The following is a 9,658-nucleotide window of genomic DNA, read 5'->3' as shown; positions in this document are numbered from 1 at the left end:
GTTCCTACTCTACTCTCTCTCTCTCTCTCTCTCTCTCTCGCGGCGCTTTTTCACTACTGGCGAAATCCCTCCAATTGTGCATCTCCAAAGCTACTTATCGGCTGATTGTCACTCCATCTGCGACATCATACCTAGGTAAGGTATGGTGGTGTTCATACCCCTGGTTTCTCTGGCGTGAACATGAGGCCTTGGCATAGCTAGGTACATGTGAGTTTGTCATACCTGCCTACCTACCTTACCTGAGGGGCTGCCTGAATACTGAGGCCCGCAATGGAGTTTCCTGCAGTCCGAAAGTGGCGGCGTGAAACGAGACATTGCAGTACTGGGTGAAGTAAATTTTGGTCGGTGCACCTACCTGACTGATCGATCCCAGGACGTTGATTTACTGTAGGTGGCAGGCTAAGTGAAGTTTACATGGGGTCTATGGGTGACTCCAAATGGCTTAATACATACTCTCACTTTTAATCTCACCAACCGAATGACGAACGATAGGTGTACACAACTCCGCGTGAGCCATTAATCTTTTTGGGGTAATCAAATACGCGCTCCCAACGCCACGCCACGCTCCAATATTTCCACCCACCAAAAGAAGATTCGTAGTCCTGTACAATGCGCCGTTCCGAATATGCAATCATCACGAGTTGAAAGCTCCTTTTTGGAAGCTCTCGATTCCCATATCCCCGGGCTTCCCCTTGACCGTGGGCGGCAAGCCCTTGTTCGCCTTTTGAACTGCCGCCTTCTCTCTATCAGTAATGTTCATCGAATTTGCTCGACTCGCCACCGTCGCAGATGTCATCGTGTTGACTCTCGAATTCGTCTCACTTCCAGGCTGACTCTGCGAGCCTTTCGCCATGATCGCAGCCTGCGGAGGTTTCCTCTGAATGGTCTCCAAATAAGGCGATGGGAGGTACCCGACTCCGCCATCGCGGGCTCTGCATCGCCACCATTCGGAAGGCTGGCCCATGGGGTCTGTTTTGCTGAGAACGGCGACCAGGTCGCCCTTCTTGACGGCGAGGTCGATGCCCTCTTGGAAAGCTTGACCAGGCTGTGCTTGTGGAGTGTAGTCGTATAAAGCACGACAGAAGTCTAGTTTTGACGGGTCGAGGGGTTGTGTGGGCTGACCATTCACGTCAAGTGGGCCCATCTGTTGTTGCGCTTCTTGTGAAGCTGCCAGGGCTCGAATCAACTTGCTCATGAGCCAGGGTAGACCAAATACGGCTACGATGAAGAAGACGAATGGTTTTCGACTGGGTTTCGCCATGGACCCGGGTTGTCCAGCAGGTCCAGATTGCCCATTGAAATGTGCAAAATTGGCAGGTGTAAGTTCTGTCGAGGATGCGGGAGGTGGCCGGCCAGTGAGCTTGGCAATCGCTGTTCGTATCCAACGCATGATGGTGAATATCCCAAGCACTGAACCAAGCGTTTGTTTGAGGGTGCCAAATTGCTCCGCTACGCTGACCATGGCGAAGAAGGACGAGTGCGTAGCCATATATGTGCTCTCCAGCATCTGTGCAAATCCTCCAAAGGCGCCCACTATGCTCTCAATCATCTGGAACGTGGCTTGTGTGCTGTTACTGTATGCTTGCGTCAAGCTGAGAGGTTGTCCGTCAGGTCCGAGCTGTCCGGGTTGGCCGTACATGCCACCGTTCATGGCTCCATAGCCGCCGTACCCTCCCATGCCTCCATATCCTCCCATGCCTCCGTACATACTACCCATGCCTCCCATGCCACCAAATCGACTGTAGGGTGAGCTATACGAAGACATGCCGCCATAACCTCCAATCCCACCTCCATATGGCGAGGTGCCCATTCCGTACGGTGACGGCCTGTTCATGGTGGAGTAGTTTGCCGCTGTTCGGTTGGCGACAGTGCTCAATGCATCGGATCGTGCAGGTAGTGCTGGCGCCGCCGATGCCGAGCTCGCCGTCGGTGTCGCTGCGGTGGACGTCATCGTTGCCGGTGTTGCAGCTGCCAGAGAGTCAGTACGCTGTTGGTCGATGCAATTTTCAGCATAAGATCAGACGACGTACCCGAGGCGCCTCCAGCCCCAGCTCGCTCCCACGGTTTGGGTGGAGAGCCAGCAGACATGATGTGTTTCTAGCTGTCGAGCGAGTCTATTCGGCTGTCCTTCACGCTGACAGTGCAGGACCTCGGATTGAGGCGAGAGCTGTCGCGCTCGCTGACGCTGTCCGCCGTGATGGTCGAGCGTAGTCAGCGCTCAGCGCATGGCATGAGAGATGTCGTCGTCGTGCGGAGTAAATGTATCGGCTCGGTTCGTCGCCACGTGCCAAGCCGGCTGATCCTTTTTGTGCCTGCGAATGATCCTCACGCAAGCATTCCCATCGGGACAATGGTCATGACAGTGGGATGATAGTGGTGCCAGTGGGATATGGAATGGGCATGCAGAAGTGAAGGGTTGAAGACCAGAGCGTTGTGCGAGTGACGGGAACATCCAAGAGAGTTTAAGCCACGGAATCAAGACAAAGGCCGAGGCATTTCCCCATCTGCGGTTGTGGTAGGTCACTCTACCACCTACCTCCTGCTGCGTCGGACGAGAAGTAATGTACCTATGTACGCTCACGATACGACATCATTCATGAGATCAACACCGCGCACGAGCACTACATAAGTGTAGAGTACTCACACACACCCCACCATGTCACGTTCTCGAGGCCTCTGCCCGGAGGAACAGCAAGATAGGTACCTAGGCAAGCACCAAAGGCACCATCCACGATTACAAGCATCAAAAGGGATTCAATCCTATTGCTGTACTGCCAGGCTATTTGCGTACTCATCACGTACCACGCCGACCTACTGCCAATCTACATTACATGTAGCTGTCAATCGACGTTTTACCATAGACTTTCCCCGGTATGTACAGCCGCCTCGCGCTCCATCACCTCCCTGCAAAAGAACTCAAAAGAACAAAGGACATTCGATGCACATAATCCGGGCCGAAGCACCCGAAGCACTTTGAGAAGACCAGGCTCCTCGCACTCAACTCCTCCAACTCCGTCCGCTGCTACCCTATTTGGCAGATTGTTACACATGATCATGGGAGAGCAAGATACATTGCGAAATGTCACCACGCTCGAGTTCATGAGCTGAGCTTGAAGATCGAGACAAGGTTGCTGAGGGATTCCTCCATGGTGTCTGCAATGATTTCCTTGACAAAGGTGTTATCCATGGTGGTCCCGAAGGTGACGCTGTTGTCCAAGATCTTGATGTGGATGTTATCGCTGTAAAGGAGCAGGGCAGCCTTGATGGTACCATTGGTAGGGCGAGCGAAGTAGTCGCTGTTACCACCAGCAATGTTGCCATGAAGGGTGGACTTGCATCGCGTATCGCCAGCAGCGAGGACCTCAAAGATGTCAAATTCACCGCATCCACTCTTCCAGCAGGAGCAGTCCGCGTTACCGTACTGCAAAGTACGTGGAATCTGGGCGTTGAGCATCCAGATGGCTGGCATGTTCACTGGGTCATAGATGCTCTGACCGGTCTTGCCATCGTCGGGCATGCTGAATTCGAAGAAGAACGCCTTGCTTGGGCCGTCCCAGCCGTGGTAAGCGACAGTGCCATCGCGAACGTAGCCACATGAGGAGTCAGTGCACTTGCTGTCGGTCATGACCACGACCTCGTTGTTTGAGGGAATGGTGGTGTCTGCGAGAACTTGAGGGGCCGAGGCACCGCTGCAGCCATCAGCGCTGGCGTAGGAGAGCGAGTTGCCGAAAGTGTAGTCGAAGACACCGGATCCGGAGCCACCTTCATGGTTAAGGAAGACGAGGCCGTCGCTGGTCTTGGCCTGGGAGTTGTAGTAGCCCACACGGTTCCAGCCACTGCCACTGCTGCTGCCGCCCGAAGATGAGGACGGCTTGGTGTTAGCAGCAGCACCCGAGCTGGAGCTGGAGCTGCTGCTGCTCTGGCCATATGATGCTGCTTTCGGGGGACTGCTGCTGGGTGGCGCGTATCCAGCAGCTGCAGGAGGACTGTTGCTGGAGGCCGTGCCGTCGTAGGTGTTGGCCCAGGAGACGGACTTTCCATCGATGATGGCATTGACCATGTCACCGAGTCCGGCCTCGCGCTTCTCCTCGTGGACGTGGCCATGTCCGTGTGCGCCACCTGCATGCCTTCGACGGTGAGCGGAGCGCTTGGCCTTGTGAGAAGATCCTGAAGATCCTGGGGTGTAGACAGCAAGTTGCTTCAATTGCAAAGGTCCACGGAAGTGGAGGGAAACTTCCTCGTCCAGTGGCGACATGGAGCCGGAATATCCATACGGTGAGCTGGAGCATGAACCAGACTTGCTATCCATGGCGGTGACCTTGTTGTAAGAGGCGGATCCGCCAACACCAGTGTAAGTGATGGCATTGACCTGCTTGCAGTACCAGTTGCCATTGTCGTCGGTAGAGCCGTAAGAGCAGAGATCGGCCGAGACGGTGGCAGCGAAGAGCGCTGCTGCGCTGAAGGAGTATCGCATGGCGATGTTTGTCGCGGATGATCACCGTTGGTCGAGGTGAGACGTTGCCAATGGAAGGTGTTGTTAAGAGTTCGCAGGAAGAGATTTGTTTGGGTCGCGGGAATCTGGTTCGGATGAGGCGCGGTAGGTGCAACGATTGTTGCGTCGCTCTTTCCGATTATTGTCGAGGTGAGCGCGTATTGTTGGCCCCTGGCAGTTTGTATTGATCACTGGGCACGCAGTCGGACAGCGAACAAGACGACTGGTGAATTAGAGGCGAATTTGGGGTTAAAGATCGACTGTGGTGAGTATAGGTGGTGGTGGTGGTGAAAGAGTGTGGTGTCGCTGGTGACAAGTAGTTTGCAGTGCTGTCGCTGGAGGCTTTGGGTGATAAAACGGGGTGGACGAGAAGGGAGTCCCAGGGAGGAAGGGCTGAAATTAAGGTGGAGTCTAGAGGGAGTGCACAACGCCCGCTGATTGGTGTACCTAAATTAGCGGTTTCATACAACGGCTGACTGTGGGCTCACACGGCAACGCTTTTCTGCATGGAGAATAATACCATCACTAAGCCTACCTAAGCAAGCGAGATGTGCGTCCAATACTATGTTGTGCGTGGAACGACTACGTACGCAGACATGTCGTTGCTACTGTTCGCCGCTCGCGTGAATGTGACATCGGGCGAGGCGCGCGGTGGCTGCCAACTTGCTGACTGTGAGGCCGTGCCCGTGCGTGTGTTGATGACCTCGCGAGGAATGCAAGGTAACCTCGCCATCACGGCCTCCTCGCTCGGACTCCGTTTCCACGCGTCACGGCCACCCGGTCGCAAACTTCTAGACCAGCTGATCATGAAAAAGTCTGTTGGGTTGTTGCGGCCGGGCGCGAAACAATAAACGTTCGGGCGTCCGACATGCTTAATTTGCTGCGAGCTGTTGGCAATACCAAATACCTTAATTGGTACCCTCCACAAGTCTCCTATTCCAGCAAGTAGAGTTCGGCTGGTCACCACTTCTGTGGAGGATCGTCGTCTTGTTGCTCAATGCTTGAATGTTCTTATTACTGATTCGCGTGGCAGCCTCTGATCGGAACCAAAACGTCGCAGACGTCAACAAGAGTGATATAGGAGGTACAGGTACCTCCTAGTCCGCTTTTCATTGCGCGGCTGTTACACCACCACGTTCACCTCTTACTGCCGCCATCCGAGTCCCCTTCTACTCCATACCTCCTTAATGGTATACGTACATCATGTACATCATGTCGGTCCCTCGCACGGCATCGCTGTGGACATTGGATGACCATCATGTTGCCGCCGCACATCTATCACACAAAAGCAATATACCTTACCTAATGCAGCAATGTTGCGACCACATAGCCCCGGTCTGCGCCGACTGTGATAGATCTACCATTCTAGCGTCATGAACACTGGAGGGAGAATACCTCCGAGATGATGATTGCCAAAATCTGCATGCTGAATCATGAATGCGTCGCTTCTACTGCAAACACACACACATACCTGTGATACGATGACAAACGCCCGTCTCGCTTTCCTCCTAGCAACGGTTGTTCGAAGACTGGCGTGTCATGTCGTCCGGAACTCGGATGGAAACCATAAAGAGAAACTGGGCAGGGGCAGGCTTGAGCCTGAGGTCATGTTTGAAGCAGTAAACAACGTCGCTACAACGACGAGCCATCTCCTCGCCGTCGCCCTGCAACGACAAGATGAAAGCCACGTGTAAAGTATTCGCATCAGATGAGAAGTCCGCGCCTGTACAGTAGTGTACACAATACAATCTGTCGAATCACTTGTCAGCGAGAACCCTTGAGGAGCTTGTGCAGTATATTGAATTGTTGCAGCGTGACAGGTCCATCAGAAGTCCATTTTAATGCATTCTCCAGCGCGAAGCCAGGAGTAAAATAAGAGGTACCAGAAATAGTATAGATTGAATAGATATCATCATGTGGTGGTTGTCGGTGGCTGGGAGAAAGGGCAAACTTACCTGTGGCGAGTCGCGGTCGGGGGCATGCTCGATGATACATCGGAGGGCCAGGCCAGTTGCAGTAGACGAGCGATGGTTGCAATGGAGTGGCGAGCGATGGTGATGGCGAGGTGACGGCGGCGGCGACGGCACGCAAAAGAAAGAAATTTTCGTTGTCGTGTGCTTGCATGTGCTGGAAGGAATTTTGCAGAAAAAACGAAAAATTTCAATGTATCGATGCGGTACTTCCCGGTATCGCCAAGTCTCTTGGCAGCCGTCAGTTCAAGCGCGACCAACCATGGAACCTTCCCCATTCTATCCATACCTTACACCGAACCTCACCTCTTCTCTTACTGATGTCTGCGTGTATTGTTCGTTACCAAGGGACAGTGCAATCACACTGGATGGTAGGGTACGAACTTGCCGCCGATATAGCAGCGCTTCATCACGTTCGCGTATGCATTGAGACAGACTCGCATACGTCTCGTCTTTGCACCATACAGGTACTCCTGCTCGAAGGCTATTGCGGCCCTCTGTGTTTAATTCTGTCCCCTCTCGACTGCTGTCTACTACGACGGAGCTGGCCAGACTGGCTTCACAGTCCTGAATCCAATATAACGGCCCGCGAGACCGATCTTGAAGACACGATGCATAGTGGAAGCGGTACGTTCCACTGGCAGCAGCTGTCAGGACACGCTTCAGCTGTTTGTCTGCAACTAGATTTTTGCATCTGGCACAAGCACATACTGTAGGGGCAGATGTGAGAGCGCTATCAGCCACTGGATTCTCTCTTCATAGGCACGTAGCGCGTTGCTACGAACATGTTGTTCTCCGAGAAATAATCGTTCCGTCCAGCAGGATTGATCACTATTCCATACTGGTCGCTTTTGGGAGATTTTGGCCAAACTACAGGTACCTAGTAGGCTGCGGAAGCAACCAAGATACCCGCCTGTAGCGTTGCAAGCCAGTAAAGCAAGCAGACCTGTACAATGCTTCTTTAGTTTCCAACGAGGGAAAGTATTGTATGCACTATACTTTACTTCCTAGCCTGGGCAACGCATCTACGTAAGAATCGGCTCGAGCCTGCTCTATCTTCATCAGTACCTACGTATGTACACGAAAACATGTACGGATCCAAGATATATAAGATCGACAAGGTAGCAACATCTTCTAATCACAAAACTAGAGGGCACTACCTTAGCTAGCAGTCCCTATAAAAGTCGATCAATTCGGTATATAGTTGAACAAAGACCTACCTTACGTAGAATCAACAGACTACATAACTATTATACGCTTCGGCATTTATATACTTAGTACAGTTCCTAAAGCCCTTCTTCTAGCATCCCTAACGAGATCGAAATACCGAGCAGCAATATATCGCTATAGCTACCGCGTAATACAAGAAGTCCTATTGCTTCTAGGATCTTTGCTTTTCTTTCTAGACTAGAAACTACCTACTTAGCGACCGACTAGCTAGGGTCGGTAGTTTCTAAGTACGTAGTCTTTCTGTCGTTGCTTGAAATATACGGCATTTATTGAAGGCTCTACCGCTCTACCTACGTATAGTAAGATTTTGCGAAAGGCTCGAGTATAGGTACTTTCTTCTCTAGACTAGAAAGTTAGGTACCTATATAGGTATATATATACCTACTATAGGTAACAATAGAATACAAGGTACTAGAAGGACTTGGGATCTTTTTTGCTTAAGAGCAAGATACCTTTAAGGAATTACGATAATGATAGGCAATATAATAGGAAATTGAGGAGGTAGTCTGATTTCCTATCATTCAATTCCATTCTATACGATCTTCTTCTTCTTCTTCTACAAAAATCCCTGAAATCGTCTGTATATCGCCACAACGCTGAATCATAAAAGCAAATGCTACGACGATGTTACTCGCTCGCTGCTTATTAGTGGAAAGAAGAGAGGAAAAAAGAAAAGAAAGAAAGAAACCCCCCACTCCCTACTCCCCACATACACACACACACTCTCTCTCCAGATAAAACCACCATCCCCCCTCCCCCCTCCATCACAACAACGTTTCTTCCTACGCGACAGAAGCCGACCTTCCACTCCCCCCACAATCACCACACGTCAACCGCAACGCAGTCCCACTCCCAGAGCAATTGGTACAATTCACCGGAATCATCAGTTGACCACGTCCGCGACAGAGGGTGCAGGCTGCAGCAGTGGGGGCATCCTTGGATTTGCATTGGTAACATCGCATGCGCTGCCGAGTGTGGCCGGTGGAGTTGCAGGAGTTGCATGGCTTGGGGACTTGGCCTTGGCCGGAGCAGCGGCGGCAGGAGGGCATGATGGAGATGGATTTGGGGGGTCTTGGGATCAGGCGGGAGGGAGGGTTGGTGGTGGTGTTTTCTGAGCTGAGAGATGGGTTTCTCCTTGTGTTTTCTTTTTCTTCTTTTAAAGGAAGACGAGATTGTAGATGTGGTCGCTTTTGCGCTGTAGCCTTTCTTGTCGTGGATGGTGACTGGACTTGTGTGGCTTGTCTCGGAAGCAGATGTCGTGAATAGGTATGCTCTTGATCCTGGGGCTCTTTCGTTTAGATGGGAGTGCAATTCCGGATATCGTCTTGCTTCGTATCGGCCTACTCAGTGCAGTCTCATGTTCCTTTACAGTGGAGCTGGAGTGCGTGCTACTTACGTATCCCGATTAGCAGCAGCCAGCCATATATCATAATCAAAGTGGAGTCGGTTCTCATCACTTGCCATATGGCATTTGCCATGCTGTTGCATCTTCCAGGGCCCAATGTTTCTTTTTTTTGCCAGGGCCACGCTGGTTCTGTTAGGTACCTTAGCCTTGCATTCCAGGATCCCGTCAGCTCCTTCAGCCGAAACTCTGATACTCACGAGAGCGGGCAGCGCGCCAATGAGCATGATGTGATAACAGTATTCGTAAGAAAACCACCTAGGTCGCTTATCGATAGGTAGCTATGTGGTCAACTTGTCGCACTCGGTAGATGTTGGAGCGACCACTGAGGCCAGACAAAGTGGAGCAGTCTTCGGCATGTGGGTTCTTCCGGCACTTGGTCTGTCCTCCGTCTGAATCACTTGGCGTGGGTGCTTTTGTTGCTGCTGTGCGGCCTGTGCCTTTTCATCCATGAACATTGAGGCAATTACTTAAATAAGGTATCTGATGTGAGACCGTCAACGCAATTCCGTCCCTCTTTACCCGGTGCTGGATGCCATTATTGCCGACCATGTCCAAGTAGAG

General features: G+C 51.9%; 3 protein-coding genes across 3 annotated transcripts; all 3 read right to left on the bottom strand.

Moving 5' to 3' along the window:
* Positions 1 to 418: 418 nt before the first annotated feature.
* Positions 419 to 2,365, bottom strand: SEPMUDRAFT_148846 (Peroxin-13_N-domain-containing protein). Its single transcript, XM_016905185.1, has 2 exons — positions 2,031 to 2,365; positions 419 to 1,968 (listed from the first exon to the last, which is right to left on the bottom strand). The coding sequence occupies exons 1-2, from the start codon at positions 2,086 to 2,088 to the stop codon at positions 635 to 637; spliced, it is 1,392 nt and encodes a 463-aa protein (XP_016761721.1). The 5' UTR covers positions 2,089 to 2,365; the 3' UTR covers positions 419 to 634.
* A 380-nt stretch (positions 2,366 to 2,745) lies between these two features.
* SEPMUDRAFT_148845 (uncharacterized protein) lies at positions 2,746 to 4,817 on the bottom strand. Its single transcript, XM_016905184.1, has one exon. The coding sequence runs from the start codon at positions 4,472 to 4,474 to the stop codon at positions 3,098 to 3,100; it is 1,377 nt and encodes a 458-aa protein (XP_016761720.1). The 5' UTR covers positions 4,475 to 4,817; the 3' UTR covers positions 2,746 to 3,097.
* Positions 4,818 to 8,484: 3,667 nt separating this feature from the next.
* On the bottom strand, positions 8,485 to 9,122 carry SEPMUDRAFT_148844 (uncharacterized protein; the record flags this gene model as incomplete). Its single annotated transcript, XM_016905183.1, has 1 exon — positions 8,485 to 9,122. A coding segment is annotated over exon 1 (255 nt), but the record flags the coding sequence as incomplete, so codon positions are not given.
* Between the last annotated feature and the right edge of the window lie 536 nt (positions 9,123 to 9,658).

Source organism: Sphaerulina musiva (assembly GCF_000320565.1).
Source record: "Sphaerulina musiva SO2202 unplaced genomic scaffold SEPMUscaffold_4, whole genome shotgun sequence".
Lineage (NCBI taxonomy): Eukaryota > Fungi > Ascomycota > Dothideomycetes > Mycosphaerellales > Mycosphaerellaceae > Sphaerulina > Sphaerulina musiva.
The sequence above is the reverse complement of the archived record's forward strand: the minus strand, read 5'-3'. Positions and strand labels throughout refer to the sequence as shown.